Source organism: Molothrus ater, chromosome 1 (genome assembly GCF_012460135.2).
Source record: "Molothrus ater isolate BHLD 08-10-18 breed brown headed cowbird chromosome 1, BPBGC_Mater_1.1, whole genome shotgun sequence".
NCBI classification, from domain to species: Eukaryota; Metazoa; Chordata; class Aves; order Passeriformes; family Icteridae; genus Molothrus; species Molothrus ater.
In genome coordinates this window covers 120,169,993-120,192,560 of record NC_050478.2, presented here as the reverse complement: position 1 = coordinate 120,192,560, position 22,568 = coordinate 120,169,993, and the positions used below count along the sequence as shown (strand labels likewise).

The following is a 22,568-nucleotide window of genomic DNA, read 5'->3' as shown; positions in this document are numbered from 1 at the left end:
AGTCAGGGATATACTTTCACATTGATATTGTTGAAATCATGTCCTACTTACTTTGCATTTGCACAATACTCTTACACTTGGGATTAAGGCATTTCTAGAATACAAAACAACTTGAGACTAAAATATGAATGCTCCTTCTGTTTAAACTTTAAAAAAATCCAGCTGTGAAAGGAAATTTTTCTATAGCTTTTTCTGTATTTTTAAGTGTCCTAGATCATCTCCAGACACCAAATATAGCTGTCTCATTATAAATTAATAGAAAATCTGTGAGCATCTAATCTACACAGCTGATGAAGGTGTTTCATTGTTGAAAACCTGGTCTTACACTGATGAATCTGTTCCATGAGTCACTGCTCCATACAACGGGAAGAAATCAACCTTTTTAAAAAGGGTCACACAATTAATTTGGTGCACACTCTCAATTCTGGCAAAGCAAAGCAATACCAAATAGCTATGCCTTAATTTCTTGCCCTGTATTCATTCATAAGCTGCCGGCAGCAAAAGCCATTCTGACAACACTAAATTTCAGCTATACATTAGTCAGTTGCTTTATATTTCTTTTCCATAGATCCGCTGGGACTATCTGCCTAACAGAAGCTTTAAAAAATAAAGACAGCACGAAGTTGCGAGGGTTGAAGGACCTCTGATTCAGCCTGGATCACCGTTCATTTCTCAGACCTCTTCCTTCATCGTTTTGACCTGACAAGACCCTTCTTTTACTGGGTTGGGTTTTTTTGCTGGGCCGGTGCACAGCGCGGGCTTCGGGCTACCGCCAGCAAGTATCGGCCGTCACTGCCAGCTTTAAAATAGAAAAGTAGATCTGCCAGCACTGCTGCCCGGGTGCTACGACACGGCTCGGCTCAGCTCGGCTCGGCTCGCCCGTGCTGCCGAGCGCCGGCCCGGCCTGCGCCGCGGGTTGGCGGGTTTGAATTGGCGGGCGCCGGCTCCGCCGCCCAGGGGGCGGAGCGCGGGCGGAGGCGCCGCCGGCCGGCAGGGGCGCTGCTGGCGGCGGGGCGGGGGAAGCGGAGCGGCGGCGCTGCCGTTCCCCGGCTGCGCGGCCGCCTCCTCCCCTCCGCCTCTTCCTGGCCGCGGCCAGAGGAGCTGTGCTGGCAGCGGGGAGGCGGCGGCGGCGGCGCCCAGCTCCCGGCCCGCCATGGCGATCCGCAAGAAGAGCAACAAGAACCCGCCTGTGCTGAGCCACGAATTCATCGTGCAGAACCATGCGGACATCGTGTCCTGCATGGCCATGATCTTCCTGCTGGGGCTTATGTTCGAGGTGAGGCGGCACCGACGCCCCCGCCGGGGGTCCTCTTCCCGCTTCCTCCCACTCCACCGGAGGCTCTCGGTGCTGGAGGGGAGGGAGGGCGCGGGAGCGCCGCGGGCAGCGGGCGAGGCTGTGCGGGCTGCGGCGGAACCCTGCGGCTGCTCCGGGTCAGCGCCGCCGCCCCCGGCGCACCTGCCCGCCGGCCCACGCCCGAGCCGCTGTACGCGGGGACAGGAGCCGACCCCCGCCCCGCCGCACCGCCCGAGAGCCACCGCGGGCGCCCGCCCTCCCCGCGGCGCATCCCCGCTTCCCCGGGCGGAACGCCCTTCTCCCCGCCTCGGCTTGGGCAGGCGCAGCCGTGGCTACCGCCAGGACCCGGGTCCCGCTCCCCCGCCGCCGCGGGCGGGAGGCCGTGCGGGGCCGGGAGCGGGCGGCGCGCTGCCCGCCGCGGCGGCGGAGTTCCTGCGGGCGGCGGGGTTACGTGGCAGCCGGGGAGGGAGGGAGGAGTGCGCGGCACGGCGGGGAGGGGGCGGGGGGCGAGGCCCGGCCGCCACAGCCGATCCCCCGCTCTTTGTGTGCGCGGCCCCGCCGGCACTACGGCTCCCGGCGGGCGGCGCGGCGGGGAGGGAAGGGACAGCAGCGGTGACGTGTCCTTAGGGCCGCCGCTCCGGTCCCCCTGCCCGCGGAGCATCCCGGGGCTCCAGGCCGCTCCGGGCGCCGTGCGGCTGGGCTGGGCACCCCCGCCGTTCTCCCGCCTCGGAGATGCGCCGAGGTTTGGCAGCGGCGGAGGGGAGCGCTCCCTCCGGCCTGAGAGCCGGCCCTGCTGCAGGCCCTCCGCTCTCTGGGCCCCCATGTTGAATGCAGATGCTTCAAACCGCGCCTTTTTGGCGCTGGAAAGGTAACTCACCTGTGTGGCCGCCAAAACGTTATCAGTGATCTCAGATCCCTGATCATCAAATTAAGATGGTGTTGACTAAATGTTTCTGGTATTCTAGGCATTTGTTCAGACATTTCAGACATTTGTTAAGGGTTGTAGACCTTTCTGTCATGGTTTTCAGGATGGTTTAATCCAGCTGTTGGTACAGCTCAGCACTAAAAAGCAGTGGATTTAGGAAGAAGATTAGATAGATAGATAGATAGATAGATAGATAGATAGATAGATAGATAGATAGATAGATAGATAGATAGAACAGGGCAGACCAGCTACACTGTTGGTTTTGGGTTTGCTATCAAAAATCACCAAGACAACTGTTATATGGTGATTTCCTGGGGAATGAAGTTAAAGAGGTAAACCTAAACTGTTTCTTTTCATGCCTACATCAGGCTTACTGTATTAACAGTATTACTGGTAGGGTTAGAGGTTTTGAGGGATTGAATGTGCTGAATTCTTTTGTTTCCGGATTTTTTAACCCACTGTGTTTTCTAACCCAGTGTAAAAAGGCCATGTGTCACTGTTGGTACAGATGTGGTATGTTGCAATTTTTTAAATGCTTTGATACAGTACAGGAAAACACTTGCTGTGGTTAATGTTGGTATGGTAAGGTGTTTACACTGCCTGACTTGTACAATTCTAGTATTGAGAATAGCTGATAGAGCCTTCAAAGGGCAGTTCAGAATTGAGTACTGCTTCAAATTGTCCTCTGAGGGCTCCCTTGATGAATAGGGAGCCCGAAGCAACTTCACTAATTTGAGCAAACTAGTTGGGTTCCCTGAAGTTACATGGTCTGAACAGTCTGCCACGTATTCAGGGTTTCATAGAAAATCTAGGGCTTGTTGACAAAGCAATGGTTTTGAAAATCTCACTTCCTATGAATAATTAATAGTAGTAGTAACCTAGTCATTATCTTCAGAAGCTCAGTATATCCTTCCAGGATTACTCAAGGAGCTTGGGTTTTTTGTCAGCCCTATTAATTACCGCATAGATGCTGGGTTTTTACAGCAATGAGAAACTCTCTGATCTGTGTGATAGATCAGATCTACTAGGTGATCTGCAAAGGTATCAATCTGAACTATGGTGAAGCACAGTTACTTTTCCCTCTCATTTAGAGCATGTTGATTAATGTTTGGATTCAATGAAGGTGTGTTATAGTAAAAAATAAGTTTCTGCTTTTTGTCAAAAAAGAACTTATACTCCATCTTATATATTGGGGATTTTAGAATATCCTCACCCCACTTCTCAAAGAAAGCCATTAGGACATCTTCTCTTCAAACTGTTTTTATTCATTCTGGTTTTTCTTACAGCTCATCATAAAGGGGTAGTACCACTACTGCTAAATTTAATTTAATTTGTTTTATGCTTCTTGCCAAAGGATCCCCAGGGTCAAAAGAATGGTAATTGTACTGAGTTGGTATCCCACTGGCCTGAAATTGTTTTCTGTTGTTTATGCCTTTTTTCCTTCCCTGTCCACATTTTTCAGATCACCCAGAGATTTATGAATATGATAACTGACTTCTGAATTTTGTCAAATAAGAAAAGTACTTTTAAATAAAGTTTATTCTCAGCCACTGCTGAGTGCATCTTGGTCTAGGGGACTCCATGATATTGTACATTCTGTTAATGTAATAATACAGTATGGACTAAAGACAGAATTGTAGCATGTGTTTTCACTTTAGTGTTGTAGGAGAGGCTGTATGTAAGTAACATTTTCAAGGATCTTACATTTGGCAGGTTGAGCATTCTGTAAACAAACCCATAGAGACCACGCCGTGTGTGCTGTCCTTGGAAAGTCAGGTGCAGTGGTGAGATAATGGGAGGTCAGTCAGGTTTTTGGGAGGAGACAAACGTGCTGGGCAAGGGTGCCAAAACTATGGGCAAATGTTTTCAGTTTAATGTAGTTTATTTCCATAAAAATTTACAGCACTTTTGTTTTTTTCTCTTTTAGATTACAGCGAAAGCAGCCGTCATTTTTGTTACACTTCAGTATAATGTTACCATTCCTGCCACAGGTATGTATCTTGCAGGAGGTTGGTTAGGAGACAGTGTATCAGACACTATCAGTGTGCCCTGCTTCCTAGGCTTGTCAGGAAGGGAACTTGTCAATATCAAAAGATAATTAGCAGCTTTCAAGGGTTTCACTTTATTTGTATTAAAACACTGTTTTAACTAATTAAGTTAGAGACAATGTTTCTGTTCTGCTGGATTTGTCATTAGTGCTGAAACACCATCTGACTAGTAGATAAGTTCACATGAATTTTTACTCTTGTTTTGCAGGTGATAATTTTTAATAGTCAAAGGGGGTGGTGGTTTAGCATATTTTTATTGTCCACTTTCAGTATATTTGGTTAAGTTTCCTAAGTGCACTTAAGTTTTTAGTTTTATAGCATCTTTCCAGAGTCAACTTGAGTTTGTGATGTGATGGTGAAGATAACTATAAACAGTTTAGTGACCTAGCTCATGGTGGCAGTTTAATTTGACTTTTATTTGTTCAGCTGATGACAAGCTACTTCTGTCTGAAAGGCTTCACTCTGACAAATAAACTTATGAACCATTAAACTGTATGGTGCCTAACAGTTAATTCTCTTTGTCTTTTAGAAGAACAATCTGCAGAAACAATCTCTCTCTATTACTATGGCATCAAAGACTTGGCTACAATTTTCTTTTACATGCTTGTAGCAATAATCATACATGCTATAATTCAGGAGTATGTACTGGATGTAAGTACAAAATATTCATTCCTTTCATCAAGATAATTGTTGGGTTTTAATTAGACTTTAAGACTATTCACTTTAAAGTAAATTTCTGCATTAAAAATTTTAACTGTAAAAACATGCATTAAATCTTCAAGGTACTCTAATGTAGTTACTAAATAAATATGAAGTGCTGCAGCATATAAATAACAGTGGACTTTCTTTTCAGAAAATTAACAGGAAAATGCACTTTTCAAAAACAAAGCATAGCAAGTTCAATGAGTCTGGGCAACTTAGTGCATTCTACCTTTTCTCCTGTGTTTGGGGAACGAGTATTCTTGTCTCTGTAAGTATGCTTTCTCTTCTGTTTCATTATGAGATTTCAAAAAATTCACTTATGTTGATGATAAATATGATTTTGGTTTCTTTTTCTAGTTTTAGCTGGTTTTAAAAGTGGGACAAGTTTAAGGATTCTGTGTGAGTTTAGTCATAACTGAGTATAAAGTCAGTAGTGTTACTGTTGCTCAGTCTTGAGTAGATTTACTGTCAAACTGAATAAGATAAAGCCATTTAACTTTATTATGCTATTTAATTCTCTGTAGCTTTTTATGTTGTTTTATTAATATAAAATAAATGTTTAGGAACCATACATATCATTCTGGAGCCTAGAGAATGGGTATATGACAGATTGTTGTAACCTCAGGTCACTGTGTGCTTTTAGGTGACATACTCTTTGCTAGTGGCTGGATGTGTATGAGCTTAGCTCATAGAAAGGGAAGGCTGTGCCTTTTTTTATTATTTTCTTTATTTTAACATAAAAACTCCTGGCAAACCTTTCTTTGTCTTAGTCCTAAGTTCAAAGTTTGTCAGCAGTTTACAAGAGAAGACTTGTGGCTGTAGTAATCCTGGAATAACTTCCATCTCATAAGGACAATCTGTCTTGAATAATCACTTGATTTGTTTGGTTGCTTTTTACTTTCTTAAGCCAGTGCAGCTGTCTTTTGTTTTGGGGATTTGTTTTCTGGTTGGTTGGGTTTTGTTTATTTGTGATTTCTTGGGGATTTTTTTAAAAAGAAAATTTATGGATCTGCAGCTTTTACTTGTGTATGTATATATGAGTATTTTTTGTGTGTACACTTGTGCATATACATAAATGCATATATTTACGTCCAGTCATTATTTCTGAGTAGAAAGTAACACCTTAGAGTGTTTATTGGGGTTTTTTGTTTGTTCTTTTCTTTTTGTAGGAGAACTATATATCAGATCCAACCTCTCTGTGGAGGGACTATCCGCACACTCTGATTCCGTAAGGCCTCTTCCTTCAAGGATTGCTGGGGGAGAGGAGGGACTGTTTTAAGCCCAGGGTGTGTCATGTACAATCTGTGTAGGATAAGCAGTTTGTAAAATTATATTAGTCACTAATGTGTTTTTGGTTGTAGGTATGTGGGCTCAATTCTTTGACAACTTGTAGCATACAAAGTTCTTTTTATGTAGGCTGTTACTTAAAGAATTCATTTTTGCAAGCTTCATCTGAGTGGTTTTATTATTAAAGATATTTAGACTTGGCTGGCATGAAGGATCTCTATTTTTTCTCTTTTTAAGAGACTGATAAAATGAGTTCATTAGAAGCTTCTGAAATGTTTTTAAGTTCATTCATAATAAATAATATTCTTCAATTCTTGCTGTATTGTACAGGTTTCAAATGAAGTTTTTCTACATCTTACAGTTAGCATACTGGTTTCATGCTTTTCCAGAACTCTACTTTCAGAAAACTAAAAAAGTAAGTTCAAAACGTAAATGGGAGGAACTCCAGAGCAAGGTGGCTTTTTTTCTTTACAGTTAAATTCTAATTGCAGTAAAATTGCTAAATATCTGTTGTGTAAATAAAAATTACTGGTGTTTCTCATCCACTGAAAGAGTTTTCCCTCAAGCAAGTGATATTGTGTTATTTTCTTTTCAACTCTTGGGGTTTTTTTCCCTTTGTTTCTCAGAATTGATAGTCTGAATAGGCTCACTGAAATCACAGCTGCTTCATGAATCATGATATAGGTGTAGAATATAAACTGTGAATAATTCTATACATCAAAGGAGTATGAAAGTCTGGGATTTTATTTAAATAGCATTTAAATGGATGGATGAAAATGGGACATGAGCCGGCAATGTACTTTGCACCCCATAAAAACACCTGGGCTGCATAACAAGCAGCAGCCAGCTGGTTGAGGGAGGGTGAGACTCCCCCTGGAGTGCTGCATCCAGCTCTGGGGTCCCCAGCCCAAGAAAGGTATGGATCAGTTTGAGTAGGTCCAGAGGAGGGCCATGAAGATGAGCAGAGGGCTGGAGCACCCCTTCTATGAAGGCAGGCTGAGAGAGCTGGGGTTGTTCAACCTGGAGAAGAGAAGGCTTGTGGCCTCTCACTCTTTGATAGGGGCTTGTAAGAAAGATGGAGAGAGACTTTTTATTGGGGTCTGTAATGACAAGGAACAATCATTTTGAAAGAGTAGGTTTAGAGTAGATTTGAAGAAATTCCTTGTGATGAAGATGGTGAGACACTGGAACACAATGCCCAACAATGACACTTCTCAACAATGCAGAGAAGTTGTGAATTTGCTTTCATTTGAAGTGTTCAAGGTCAGACTGGATGGGGCTTTGATCAGCCTGGTCAAGTGACAGATGCCCCTGTCCATGGTAAGAGGTTGGTCTAGGTGGTCTACAAAGGTATCTTTGAGCCCAAGCCATTCTCTGACTGTTGTTGCCCTGTGAGCAGGCTGCATCTCTGTTGCCAGTTCTGCTTCATTCAAGAAAATGGAACATAGGTGTTACATAATCACAGGTCTTTGTACAGGAGCCTAGAAGAGGCTAAGTAAAATAGTAACAAAATGCACTGGTTTTAGGCTGCTCATATGCAGTATGAGTACTGTTTTGCAGATGCACTGCAGCTGATGTTCTCTTATTGTGATAGTGATACCTTCCAAATTTGACTTCACAGCCAAGTGTGGAGATCTTTCTTAAAATAACTTCAAGAAAGCTGTCATAAGTGGCCTAAGTGCTGTGTGTTGAATAGTAGTGTTTTACTTGGTCACTGCTTGAAATTGTGTCCTCTGACTTTTGCATTAAGTTTAAAGAGTGATAGTTCATTTGTTTTAGCATAGTTGGTATTTCTTCAACCATATCTTAACCTCTGCTATCTTGGCTTACTTACCTTATTCCTTCTCTTGAAAAAACTGACTGCTTTTACTCAGGTCTAGTTATCTGTCTTGCTGACATAAACAAGAAAATAACTTCTCAGCTCTGGTTCCTCTATAGTCATGTATACCTTGTGCATTCTTCCACAAGGCCTGCAGTCTCTGACAGTTTGTCTAAGCAGGCAGCATGGGCTGTTTAAGTCTTATCTCAGTTCTAAAGTTAAAGTGTTGTAGGCTGGTCCTGGTTGTGCTTGGAGAAACTGACCATTTGTACTTACTGTGTCTTTATCTGAAATAACCAATTTTTCACTTTCTTTGAGATAATTTAGGGTAGGTCTTTCTCCACCTGTTTTCTTGCTCTCTGTGTATTATGAGTGTGATGTTTGCTGTTGTCATAATTGTTTGATTCTGTGGGTTTGTTGGATGTGATACTGAGTATTGAATAACATAGTATAGGCTCTTGTAAGATTAAAATTTTTAGGCCCTTTTCTGAAGATAAAGCTAAAGATCCTTGCTTGAAATTTAGAGAAACTTGCTTGAAATTTAGAGAATCTCTCCAAATGAGAGATGAATGAATATGATACTGAGTATTGAATAACATAGTATAGCTCTTGTAAGATTAAAATTTTAGGCCCTTTTTACAAGATAAAGCTAAAGATCCTTGCTTGAAATTTAGAGAATCTCTCCAAATAGGACTTTCTTAAGCACAACTGAATGTACTCTGCTACCACTCCAAAAGAGATTTTTATTGTGATCTGGCATAGTTCAGTGGTCCCTCTGTTCATAGATGGCACAATCTGCTTTCCATGTGCTCTGTGCCTTCCTCTTTATTATTTCATCTCCATGAAGTGTTCAGTTCAAGAGGGCTCACTAAAGCCTGACTTTAAGTGGGACCATGTGCTTTAGCATGACTAGTTAATAACAATATTCTCTGTATTTGCCAGAAACAGTGTGCCAGAATTTTGGATGGCCTTGAATTTTTAAAATTGATGTCAACACTTGGAAAACCTTTTATTTTGAATTGTAGACTGTTATTTTATTCTGTAGCAATCTGACAATTTGATGGGCAGCAAACATGTGGAACTGTAGGATCTCATGTACAGTAATACATGCAAAATAAGAAATGTAATAACTTGTATATATTCACAGTGGTCACAACAAATAAAAGTGTATCCTTTTTAAAAGCATCTTTCCATGTTTGATGCCTTTTCTCACAGTAGCATATGTAGGACACTGAATATGACTGGTAAGCGAGCACTAAGTTATGTGTGGAATTAGATGATCCAGGCTGAGTGATGCAGTGCCAAACCAGGCCATGTTAAGGTAGCTGATACACCTGATACAAGACTAGGGAATAGTTTGTAATAACAGATAACACAGTTCAGTACTGTGTAACATTGTGTATAACACCTGGTCACTTTTTTCTTCCAAATAGGAAGATATCTTTCGCCAGATTGTCTACATTGGACTTTACCTCTTTCATATTGCTGGAGCCTATCTCCTGAAGTAAGTCAATTGTAAACTTTTGCTGACTCCATTCTTTGCCTTAAATATCTAACAAAAGGTCTGAATGTTTGTTTTATTTGTTTTGATAGTCTGACCCACCTTGGACTTGTTCTTCTGGTATTGCATTACTTCGTTGAATTTCTTTTCCACATATCCCGTCTTTTCTACTTCAGTGATGAAAAATACCAGAAAGGGTAAATAGTCTTTATCTTTAAAATGCTTGTGATTTCTGTCTTAGAGCCTTTTGCATTTAACTAACCAGAAACCAAAAGGGAGTTCAAACTGTTTCTTAAGCAACAACAGTTGTCCAGACTAGTGCTAGTACTTATATTTCTAAACCATCACTATAATTTCTACCTTGTTTTAGCCTATTTAAGTAAATATTAGTAGCAGTACTAAATGAAATAAAATCTCTCAATGTATACTAATGTGGGGTTTTTTTAAGTTTTGTAGAGAAAGAAACAGGATAGATTGCTAATATAGCCAGCTCTGTAAGAACTAAAAATGTGCTTTTGTTCTAATTGTGCTGGAAAGCACGTTCCATTGAGTTGAAATCAGTTCTCATAACATAATACAAGATGCATTTAAGATAGGTGCAAAATCATGTATTTAGGTAAGTTCTTAGATTTCAAACAAATTTGCATGGTGAAAGGTAAGCATTTGGATTGTTAGTGCATGTGTTTTGAATGGAAAATTGATTTAGTGTTTGTGGTGTTTTTATTTCTAGATTTTCACTGTGGGCAGTTCTTTTTGTTTTGGGAAGGCTTCTCACCTTGATTCTCTCAGTCCTCACTTTTGGCTTTGGACTGGCAAGAGCAGAAGATCAGCAGCTGAATTTCAGTACTGGGAACTTTAATATCCTGGCTGTTAGGTACAGTAAACCTGCAACAGTTCTTAAGCATGTGCTGTAAACCGTGTTAAATACACAGTGTAAGTGGTATGGTACTAATGCCAGTAATTCTGAATGATTGAGTGTTTTCATGCAGCCAATGGGATCAGTAGGAATAGCTCATGTAAGAAACTTGTAAGGCACAGTGAAATGAATTGACTGAATTTAGTATTTAGTCTATAGCTAAGAAATCTGTAACTGGTTACTCTTCTTGTCTTTGTTAAAAAATCCCCAAGCAACCAAAAAAAAAAAATCAAACCAGCAGAATTAATAGGAATATCCAATTACAGACATTACTTTCAAATGTTTTAAAGTCAGTAAGTTGAATTCTAAATACAATTCCTGTCAGTGTATCTTAGAGGTCAAGGTGTTTGTGCCCAGAGCAGCTTTGGTCTCATTTGAAGATTACTGCCTCTTTCTCTGCCTTTTTTTATGGCCCCTATTGCTGCTGCATGATCCAACTGCCTGGCCTTCTTATAAATGCAGAAAAAGAATTTATTGAAACTTTGACAATGTCAGTATTACCTTGCAAAATTGATACTCTGAGCTGCAAGACACTCTTGAGCCATTTTCAGCTGTTACTACCTGGTGCCCTGAGAGTAATTCTGAGAAAGAAAGCAGGAAAGAAACCCAGTACTTGCCAGTTTTGATGGGCAAAGATTTCACCACCACTCTATATCTAGTTTTGCTCATCTGTGCTTAAGCCCAGTGTCATCCTATGCAAGTGAACTCAACTCTTGCCTTAGAAAATGGAGGTTACCAGGAGGAGGGGGTGGAAGCTGCCCAAAATCCTGAGGTGTTCTACTTTGCTTTTCTCTTTGAATAATGAGGCAAACTTTACTGATTATTTGTTTCTAGAATCAGTGTGCTGGCCTCCATCTGCATGACCCAAGCATTTATGATGTGGAAGTTCATTAATTTCCAGCTTCGGAGGTGGAGAGAGCATTCTTCTTCTCAGCCTCAGTCAGTGAAAAAGAAGTTTGTATCAGCTAAAGGAAAGACCTCCAGAAAAGAAAGAGGTTTGTAGTTTCAATTTTTCTGTTCCCTTGACTTCTCCAAACCAACTTTAGGTCGCTAAAGAAGCATTTTGTGTTTAACTTGTGAATGAAATGACTCACCTAGAGAAGCAGTACTGGGGAATAGTACTGTGGGAAGAATAAATCTTTTTTTTTAAGAAAAAACACTATATATTGTTGGGTTTTCTAACTGCCCAAATAAAGGAATTACTGGGGTGTTTTTTGTTAATGCAGCATGATATTTTTTATTCTCTTTAATTTCATGATTTGAACAAAATGTGTCGTGCTTGTGTTTTGTTCTCTTACATAAAGGGGACAGATGCAGTTTTAGATCTCTTCTCTTAGACATTCATTTGTAAAATTTTCTTGCTGTGGATTTCAAGCTTCTTTTTCATTGCCCCAAAATTCTGAAGGTTTAGAGCAAAGAGAGAGTTTGATGATCCACCCAGTAAAAAGTCTTGTGTTGAACTGTTTTTACAAAAAAGAGAAATTGGTAATTTTTTAAGGAAAGATAATAACACCTTACTACTCTAAACCTGTGTCGAAGCATTTGAAAATGAACTAAAGAGTCCAGGCTTGACCTTTATTATGTCACACCTTTTTTGTGGAAAGGGTATGAAAGATGAAGAGAATGCTCTTTCCTCCAAGAAAAAATTATGTGCTCTTTTAAAAAAAAATTTAAATCTCTGTACTTCAGTATATCTGTTGCACCAACAGTTCAACTCCTCCCTATGTATTTAACTGCTAGTTTGAATAACTTCTGCACCCTTTTGAAATGGCAGAAGTTGTTTCAAAAGCTTTCTTCAGCATGTTCCTTTGCTCCCAATCTTTGTGTTACCAACCTGTTCCACTTTTTGATATGTTGAAAGTAGTGTGTGTCAAGACCATTTGCAGTGAGTACTGAGATTTGTAGTGAGAGAAAAGAATTTTTTTTTATTTCTCCCGAGTTTCTGTTTTTATTAAAATCATGTGTTTTAGAGTACTACTGCATTCCCTTTAGAATGATTTGCAATTATCACAACTTGGCTTTTCCATGGTGTCAGGGCTTTTTTTTCATCTGAAAATTCAGTTGGAATTTTTTTTTTAATTGAGTGAAGGTAGTTTCCTATGTAAGTGTCCTGTTTAATCAGAGCTTCATGGTCGTGGCCTTCTCAATATGGAGATTTTTTTTTAATTTAACTATTTTATCTCAAATAATTTTAAAATATATGCCTCGGATTAGGAGCTTTTTAAAAAAAGCTTTTTAAAATCTCCTAATCTATTTAATTCATGTAGTTTAGTGAATCTGCTGCGTTTTACCCTACTTCAATGGAGACTTGCAAGTGGTAAACAAATAATGAAAATGTCAGTTGATTCACAAAATAATTGAACTATGTCTGTCTTGATTGTATTCCTCATTTTAAATTAACATAATAGAACTCAGTTCATTCAAATTCCTCTGCTTTGAATACTCCTGTTATGTTGTCTGTTCAGAACACTTGTATAGGATGCAGCAAAGCAGTGATTTTGAAGGAGTAATATATGCAATTGAACTCTTTAAAACACTTCTTTTTGATGTGTGTGTGTATGGTTGAATGTTTTTTTGAGAGCCAGGGGCACAATAAAATGTGTTACTTTTAGTCTATGCCAAAAGCAAGAAATGACAGTAAAAAATCCTGCTGGTGATGTAGGTGGGATATATAGCCCTGTGCTGATTCATGTTCTTTGTTTTACCTAAACTGTTTAAGAGAATATGATTTCAGTTAACTGGCTTGGGTCTAATTAATTGTTTGTAAGTTTCTTTATTTAAAAACAATTCAAACATTTTCAGAAATATCCAAAGACCACATTATGTGGGCTTAAAATGGTGGTGTCGTTTCAGCCAGATATGTGCTCAAACAGACTTTGACTCTTTGGGTCTGTGTCTGGTCTCCTGCTCATCTTGTTTTGGGGTTTTTTTGTTGCTTGTTTGCATAAATGGGAGCATTTAGGTGTCATGGGAGAAAGAGGGAGGCCAACAGTTGTTTTTGTAGACTGTCCACACTCTAGTGACCTTCAGCACATCTGTGGATGGAAAAAATAAGTTTAACCAGTCCTTTGTAAAGATATATAAAAATATATATAAAATAATTGTTTAAAAGCACCCAAAAAACAGCAGCTGTTGCTTGAAGTCAGAATTATCTGGATCAGAGCAGAGATGTTAGGTATTGTAGCTGGCTATGCACTGTGCTCTTTAGATCTGTTTTATAAATATAGTTACTGTCAGGTAACGTCTGTTTCCTTGGTTGAGGTGAAACTGAATTAAGGGGCTGTTGGACTTGTGAATGCTGAGGATTTTAGATTTTCTGTGCTGACACACTCTTAACTCCCAGGAGAGCACTACATTTGACCTGAAGCTGTGGAGAAGGCTTCCAAAATTAATTGATAACACTAGGATTACTGTGTAGTTAATTAGAAGTGTGTAATGTCACAAGGTGATATTTTGAAGTTTTAAAACAGAGAATTTGAAGTTTTAAAATATAATAATATGTATAGAACAAAATAGAAGTTTTAAAGCAAAAACTAGTCCACCTTCTTTACCTTCTTCTTCCTCCTTCTTCTTCTTAATTTTAAATAGTATTTTGTAATTAGACAAAAAAGTCTGCATTTCAGACTTCAAGTATTAGTTATTAGATTAAAAGCAAAAATAATTTGTATAATTTCTTAATGAAATAGTTTAACCTTAAAAAACCTTATAACAAAAAATTGTTAACCATTTTATACCTTATTAGTAAAAAACTAAAAACTCACTACCTATGAGACTATAACATAAATAAGAAATAGTAAACTCCTAAATGTAAGCACAAACTATGATCTCAAGTACCTAGGTGCCTGATCTTGAGCTCTTTCCACCTACACATACTCATTGCAAATCTGAAATAGTGTTTTACTTCTGTCTTATCTATGTAAATATCTTCATCATAATGTAAGTGAGTTATATATGTCAATGTGCTTTAAAAATTGTGAGAATATATGTGTATAGAAGATTTCCTCTATGTATCAAATGCTTGTAAAGGTAAGCAAAGGAGTGTAATTTTAACAAGCATTATGACATAGGTGAGGTAAATAACTAAGACCTGTGGCAGAGAACTCTGTATATAGTCTGCCTCCAAAATTTCATAGAACCATCTCATCTCATCTTCAAGGTGTACTTTACTTCTTCACAGAATGTCTTCTAAAATATCATAACTGGTGTTGATTTTCAGTCTAGATGTATATAATGGACACATTTCAGTGTCTGGCCATATCAGGAAACTGGAATTTATTGTAGTAAACTTTAAATATTTCACTTTGTAAAAACTTCATTATGCTGCTGCGCACTGAATGATAATTAAGAGGTTTAACAAAGAAGGTACATCAGAAAATAAGTTAAAGGCTGTGTGTGTAGAACCCACAAAATGTAATAAAATATAAAGTGTCCCACTGTATTTAAAAAGTGTTTTCTTCCTTTTTTCTAGAAAATGGAATAAATGGAACAGTGACCTCAAACGGAGCAGACTCGCCTCGCAGCAGGAAGGATAAATCCTCGTAAAACTGGGTTTTATTAAGTTAATTGACTAATGTCCCCAAAGAATCTGCTTTTTACATGGATGGCCCTTCAGCACTAGAGATATTATGGATTAAAGAAAATACAATTCATGTTTTTTGATTATTGCTGTTGTTTTGAGAAACTTTTTTTAAAAAACCATTTTGACTAAGGAAAAAGTTTATCTCTCTTCAAATACTTGGGGGGAGGATTCAACACTTTTTAAAACACATTGATGCTTTTTTAAATATTTACTGTGATGAAATAACTTACTTAATGAGGATCACTGTTGCAGTGTATTATTTCCTTCCAGTTTTTGTAATCTTGGTGATACTGTTCTACCAACTTCACTTTTTCCAAGTTCCTCAAAAAGTATTGCAAAATTGAAGTAAAAACATTGTATGCATATTCAGATACTCTGGGTTTTCAGCTAATTACCTTGACTCAAATTTACATTTCAATTTGGGATTCCAAGACCACACCAATAGACTTCTTTATTTAGTAGTTACTATAGCTGCACAATGTCTGCTCTAAGAATTGCCCCATATCATTAAAACAAAACTGAACTAATTGGAAACGTTGCAGAGTCTTATTGTTTGTTGGTTAGAAATCTCTTACAAGGAACACAACACCTTTTTGAGATATAGCTTTTAGCACCTGAAAATTAGAAGGACTGTGTATGGCCATAGAAAGAGTTGATTTGAGTAGCACTATCCACTTCTGTCTGTGCTTTTGAGGTGTATGTATCTTGGAGAATTGGTGTGCGTTGGACCTTCTTTGAAAACTTGTCTGTCTGATTTTACGGGTGGAGGTTATTACAATGTGCTGTGTTTGTTTTGGGAGGCAATCAATGCTCCATGAAGAGGGAGTTAGATAAATGGATCAAGTGATGAGAAACATTCCTTTATTCTAACTGCTTTGCTTTGTTTCACCTCTGTTAGGAAATAGTTTGATTTCTCCTATATATATTTTTATGAAAAAATATTTAAAAGCTACAGCTTCTTAAAACTGATTTATTGTGACCTCTGCTGCAACTGGAAAAATCTAAATTTGAGAATTTTTCCATTATCTTTCATAATTGTATTCAATGTGAAACCTTGTCCAGTTAGTTTTCCAGTTTATTATGCAGATAATGTTTCCTCTGTACACATTTGTAATGGGTGCAATTCAGCCTGTTTCACTTGAGAATGAGTGAGACAGTTATTGCAGTCCTAAGAAGAAGTTGCTAAATTAGTCTATCAAGTTAACCCAAGTATTGAACTGCTTATTGATTAAGGAGTAATTATGAGCAATCAAGCTGATAAATAAAATAATTTTAATTAAAAACTGTTATTATAATGGAGTCTATACCCAAGAAAATGATAAATCTGCATTCTCATTCTGTATTTTTACAGTTCAATTGCTTACTCTTCAGAATAAACATTCTAGTACAAAATCCTCACTACAAGCAACTATCCATTCTTAGTTGTTTAGTGCTGTTTAGAGTTATTCCAGTATAATTTATTACATGTTTCAGCTGATTACAGCCACAATTCCTGAGTATTTGGTTCACAGCTCCTGAAGTGGACTTGGCAGACTTGTACTTGCTTAGCTTGAGAGCTCTGGGGTAGGGTGCCCTCTAGTATGCCCAGTCTGCTTCAGTAGAAGTAGGTATCCCATGTCCTGGGACATCCCATGTAGAACTGTGAATCTGTCCAACCTGACCACAAAACTGGAAAACTGGAACTCGGAAATTTTGAGACTCGTGTACATTATATACTTGTTGTTCAAAATCATGTTTTGTGTCTGATGTTCCCAGAAGAACCTTCAAAGATTCTGTGTGCCTTGCTCTCAACTTGTACCTTAAGCCAAAGGGGGTAAATTTTAAGTGTCTAGTCTGGTGCTTGGACTCTACATCAGTTTGCTTGTGATATCTGGTTGTACTGGGGCTGAAAGAATCATAAAGGGTGGAGGAACAAATTATGAAGCAGTCATTTAAGGTACTTCTTGAGATCTTCAAGACTTATAGGAGTCTGAGGGTTGTAATAGTTGTTTCCCTAAGGCAAACTATTTCTTGTTAACCTCATTCTTTGACACAGTAGTCTTGAAATGTAAACTTCAGGTTAATTTCCAAAAACTTCAGAAGTATTCTTGACTGTTAATACTGACGTTGCTTTTTGTCTCCTTTTGGCCTTATGGACGAACATTCTTGTCCTTTGGACATTTACAGAAGCACTTTTGTTTCCACAATGGCTTAATATTCATCATTGCCTTATAGGAGTTGTTGGTATCTGCCAAGTAATAGAAAGTAACAACAGGTGTTCTAGAAATTGGTTAGAGTATGGGAAGCAAGTATTTTCTGTCTCTTCTCTCATAACTAAAAATACATATTTATCATGTTTGATGAGGCAAGACCAGTAGTGTTTAATTATCTGCCTTGGGATAGAAACACTCAAACTTAGAAGATATTGAGACTTCTAATTTGCTATTATTTGTTTTAGCATTAGAGTATTGTTTGGCTGGATAACTTCTTTTGAATTGCTTAAAATTGGTTTTCAAATGTTATTGCAGTTTTGGCTCTTTGCTTGTAATCTGGGTTTCAGTAAGATGGAAGAATATTAGTTGTCTAATCATGTTTTCTTAATTATGGCATCAAGAAAATTAGAAATGGAAATGACTGAGGAGTTCATTATTATATCCTACGCCAAATAAAATAGGCAGTAGTTAATTTATCCTCATCAATTACCAGGTCCCACAAAGAGAAAGCTTTGTCCATTTAGATGGATTTGAAGTGAATAATTACACAGACAGTGGATAGGGTTTGTTTGGTTTGGTTTTTTTTCTTCAACCTCCTTCTCTTTGCTCCATCTTGTCAAAACTTTTCAAATTTTAACAACAGATGATTTCAAGCCTTTTTTTGAGCTCCAAATGTGTGTTTGTTTTATGTGCCAGAATATTCTCTCAAAACCATCATTTTACTTTTAAAGTGGTTATATTTAATTTCAAAGTACAAACAAGGAATGCAGAGCAGCTGAAATTAATTTTCAGAGTTTTAGTTTTCATCTGGGCACTTTCTCCTTTGCTGGTTGCAAAGACTTATTTCTCCTGTGTGAATCATTCATGAATGTGAAAATACTCTTTGGAAATACTGTTCTTCTGGTGATCCCATGCCCAAACTTAGGAATGGTTAAGGAATTTGCTGAGCAGAGAAAATGCATAGGCTATTTCTTCTAAGTTTAGGTTATGCTACAGGTAAATTATGTATGTTGGGATAATGCATTTAGAAAATCAGCAGTTATTTGTAAGCATTTGGTATTTTTTCTAAATACTCTTTTTCTTTGAAAATTTTAGTTGTGTTTATGGAGTTATAGTACCCAGAATCATAAAAAGCAGTGTGGTCCTTGGGTATAGGTAATTGGACTTCTGTAAAAAGGGTCAATACATATCTGCAGTCCTTTGTTCTTTGAAGATTTCTGACTGACTGCACCTGAGTTGATTTTACTGGGGGCAAAACTTGATATGAAAGGGAAGGGAGAATTTCCATAACCATGCTAGCCTGAAAGTAATATAGGTTCTACCAGAATTGTTGTTCTGTCCCTTGCCTTAGCTAGCACAAGCCTTTCTGGTTGCATGGTGAGCTAGACCAGGGAGCTGGTGCACCCGAAAACAAGCATGTTTGGGTTTTTTCCATTTGGTTAGTTGCCTGATAGTAACTCCAGAGTACTACAAGTAATTATGTATAAGCAAGAAGAAAAGTTGCAGGGTAAAGATCAATCAGGTTCTAAAGCATCTGTCCCTTTCAACAGCATGTTGCTTAAAAATTGCACTAGATTGCAGTGTAGGAGATCTTTAAAGGCTTCCAGTCACCAGTACAGAAGGGACCTGGCCTCTCTGGTAGTTCCTACATACCAAATCCATGAAGTATTAATGGATTTTTTTCAGATCTTGTGGGGGAAGGGGAAATACTCATTGTGGTTTGCTGTACTGAGATACCTTTTATCTGTCATCAGGGTTTCCAAGCAGTGCAAGAGGATACTGGCAGAGTAGAAATAGGGATTTTGAAATTGTAGATTGTCCTGGATCAAACAAACAATATTACTTTCCTTAACAGCCAGGAAATTATGGGTTGTTTTTTTTCTTTTTTGGTGTGAGATTTTTTTTCCTACATCAACCCTTTATGTACTGGAGGAGGTTTTCCAGAGAGCTTCGCAAGAATTGCACTGTATGCGAGTCTTGGTACAGGGAGGGGAAGACTGTTTGGTTTCTCTTAGTTTGTTTTCCTGTTTTCAGGAAGTTCACCAGCTGATTCCTAGGTCATACTTGGGTTTGGTTCCATTTGTGACTCAGCCCTTTGGGCCTGTGTTGTAAATGTTGGAGATTGGCAGTTTCAATAGGCTCCCTGTGCAGTGGTGATCATCGCTGTCCTAATTGTTCTGTCTGGAAAATGTCAGTATTGAAGGGACTTGAACACAAAGTAGAGACAGTGGTGATGTTTGTAACATTTACAGGCCTGTGGGAGCCTGCATACAGAGATGGTATCTGGAGGGGGGGCTGTGGTTTAGTGCCTGAATCTTGTTATGCAAATATTTAGGTTATTTCTGGTGCAGGGTATAAGAATGTCCTACAAAATGAAAGCTTGGAGAATATTTAGAAAATCCTTTAAAAAGAAAAAGACTTGAAAGGACTGACGTCAATTATCATCTGTTCATCATATTTGAATTTCTTACATTGCGAGCTGTGGATTATCTTTAGAGCACTGGATTAGCCCATGCTTGTAGGTTTGTCGGTGGGGTTGTTTTATATACTGTAAGTTGTTGTGGTGGATGTCTGGTGAGTACCCCCCCTTCACACTGCTCCCTGAACTACTCAGTTTTGGATCTGATAACCCTAAATCTGTGCACAATAAGGAATTTTGCTCTTCAGAGCTAAAATAGGATCAGTGCTGGTGTGTTTCTGGATCAGACGTGCAAAAGAAACATGCACATCAATATGTTGAGTGTCATCAGAACCTCCTTAATGGGAACTGAAACTCTTTAGGATGAATAAATTGCAATACAACTTGGATATAGCTCACATCCACATAGCAAGTGCTGTTGTGAGTGAAATGGGACTGCTGTTGGCATCTGCCCCTGTCCATTCCCTTTGGTGAGCAATGTGTAAGGAGTGCTGGGCTGCAGCAGCAGTAGGCTGACTGCTTTCTGCTTTTTAGAGAAGCTCGTTTGATGTTGCCAATTCAAAAGGCAACAACTTTTATTTCTGGTTAAAAAAAAAAGCGTACGGCCTAGTTTTGAATCCAATGCACTTGCTCTTGATCTCTTTCTATGTGTCCTGTCACTTTTATTTTAGGTTTCTGCAGATACTTTAGTTTTATCCAGCTCAAGGATGGCAAGTCTATGATGTGAGTGCCAGAAATGACAACTCCTTTTTCTTCTTTTTGTGTTTGAAACTTTTTGCAGAATCAGAGCAGCTAAAGTGTAGCTTTATAATTCAGTAGTGTTTCAGTATTCATTCTTCGTCTGTGTTTATTGTGGTTAACATTAAAGGTCAGGCATTATCATTCAGCACGACACAGTTGTTACTTCTTCATGCCACACACAAGAGCATTAGGCAATTTGATATACTGAATTGAAAAAAGAATATGTTAGTCAGTCTGGTTTAACAGAAGTTGATATTCCTGGATGGTCTTGCTTTGCTTATTGCAGTTTACTCTCACTGCCTTTCTCATTTAGGAAACGGGGCACTTAAGATCTCTGAATCTCTAGACTGCAGTTTTGCTGTATACCACATGAAAAATTATGGTCTAGAGCTTTGTGTCTCCTTATATTTGTTTTTAAATGTTGAAGACTGTATCTTGCACTGTAATCAACAGATAAGTATTCAGCCCATGGTAATAAGAATACTGTAACAGGGTAGGAATTTCAACTCTTGAACTCCGGACTAGAAACCAAGCCAAAACTTAACTCATGTTCTCACGCAGGTGATTCCTCCTCTTTGTTTCTCGATTAATCATTATCTTTGTTTTGTTTATGTAGATTGTAAGTTCTTGTGGCAAGGGTTGTCTTTCGTGCGTGTGTGTGCGTGCGCGTGTGTGTACCCAGGACAAGGAGGTCTGGAGCCCCAGTCCCTGGAAGCTGTAATAAGCAATCACCTTGTTATTGTTTTCCTGGATATCATAATAAAGAGTATCGAATTAAAACTGTGCTTGAATAGTCTGTTACAAAAATGGAAGCATGTCAATTGCTCCTGGCCTTGCTTACAGTGCAGAAGCATCAGGGAGATACTGCTCAAAGGCAAATATGGTGTTTTGTTTGGGGATATTCACTAGAACCAGGGAGCACCAGAGACAGGAAATCTGCTTAGGCTAAAGAGGAATGGCTTGTAACTTGGGCTGGAGCTGGGACTTGCACAAAATTATCACGAGTTCAGGACTGACTTTCAAACCTTTTGTCAGCTTGAGAAACTGCACTGGCCCTCCCTCTTGGGAAGGAGGGGCTTGTTTGCTGTAATGTTTGTGCAGCATTTTGTGTCCTTTGAGTAGAACTTTCCAGCTTGAGAGAGTAACATGAACTTGGAGAACACCAAGAGCTGTGCTGGGCAGTGTCTGGTGCTGCCTGGGAACTTGCTATTCTGGTCTGTCCACTCCTTTCAGCTGAACAACTTTTAAAGCCTTTGTAGACTTCAGCTTCCCTGATGCAGAAGAGCAAAATTTCATCCAATCTGAATCGGAGCCTCCACACTGCTCTGTTGGTGATTTGGCAATGTGGTGGGATCTGAGAACTGTACCCAACTTAGGGAAAGCTAGACTGCTTTTAGAAAACTTTGACTCTGAATGTTCCTTTCCATTAGGTTTGATTTGGTACATTGTAGAGGGGATGTCTACAGATCCCATGATCTCTGTATTCACTTCAGTACGAGACACATCAGATTGTTGCTTTTGAAGAACTGTTGAACTACCTAAATATTTCATCCTTAAAAACCTGAATTTGTAACTTTTAAATCCTCAAACTAATTGAAAGACTGTTAAGTGAAGATTAGTCTTTCATGAAGACACGTCTTGTTCTTGACTTTGTTGTTAGACATCATAGCTTAAACTGTGGCTTAAAAAGAAATTGTGTCAGAAAATCAATAGAAAACACATAATTAAAAGAAGCAGAGCTACTTGCCACTGTTTATACCTGTCAGGTGACAGGAAACCTACTGTAAGTGTTGAGGACAGGTCTAGCTGGGTACATGGCATCTAAGATGAGTGTAACAACTGCTACTCTATCTTTCCCCTTCTGCACCTCTCAATATCATCGTCTCGCTCTGATGCCAGGTTTGGAGTGATCCAGCAAATACAGATGGGAGGTGGAGCAGATGGAATCTTAGGAGTCAAATCATGTGATGAGTTTGGGATGTGGACAAAACAGCCACTAGAGGCCACCAAAGTCTGCGACAGCTGCGTTTGACTGGAGGTGACTGGTAGCCAGCAAGAATATCTCCAAAAGCCCACTTTTTTACTGCTCTTTCAGCGAAATTTACTTGTTGTCTTTTAAGAAGCATTTGTGCTGTAACTCAGAAA

At 39.1% G+C, this 22,568-nt stretch overlaps 1 protein-coding gene across 2 annotated transcripts; it reads left to right on the top strand.

The window, feature by feature from the left end:
* Positions 1 to 1,072: 1,072 nt before the first annotated feature.
* On the top strand, positions 1,073 to 21,203 carry TRAM1 (translocation associated membrane protein 1). Of its 2 annotated transcripts, none has more exons than XM_036400951.2 (11): positions 1,073 to 1,276; positions 4,147 to 4,210; positions 4,797 to 4,918; positions 5,121 to 5,237; positions 6,139 to 6,197; positions 6,587 to 6,671; positions 9,509 to 9,579; positions 9,669 to 9,773; positions 10,307 to 10,450; positions 11,327 to 11,487; positions 14,961 to 21,203. In XM_036400951.2, exons 1-11 carry the CDS (start codon positions 1,154 to 1,156, stop codon positions 15,032 to 15,034), a joined length of 1,125 nt encoding a protein of 374 aa, XP_036256844.1. In that variant the 5' UTR covers positions 1,073 to 1,153; the 3' UTR covers positions 15,035 to 21,203. The 2 variants fall into 2 exon arrangements, with proteins under 2 accessions (XP_036256844.1, XP_036256854.1); XM_036400961.2 differs by lacking the exon at positions 1,073 to 1,276 and adding an exon at positions 1,998 to 2,162.
* The last annotated feature ends 1,365 nt before the right edge of the window (positions 21,204 to 22,568 follow it).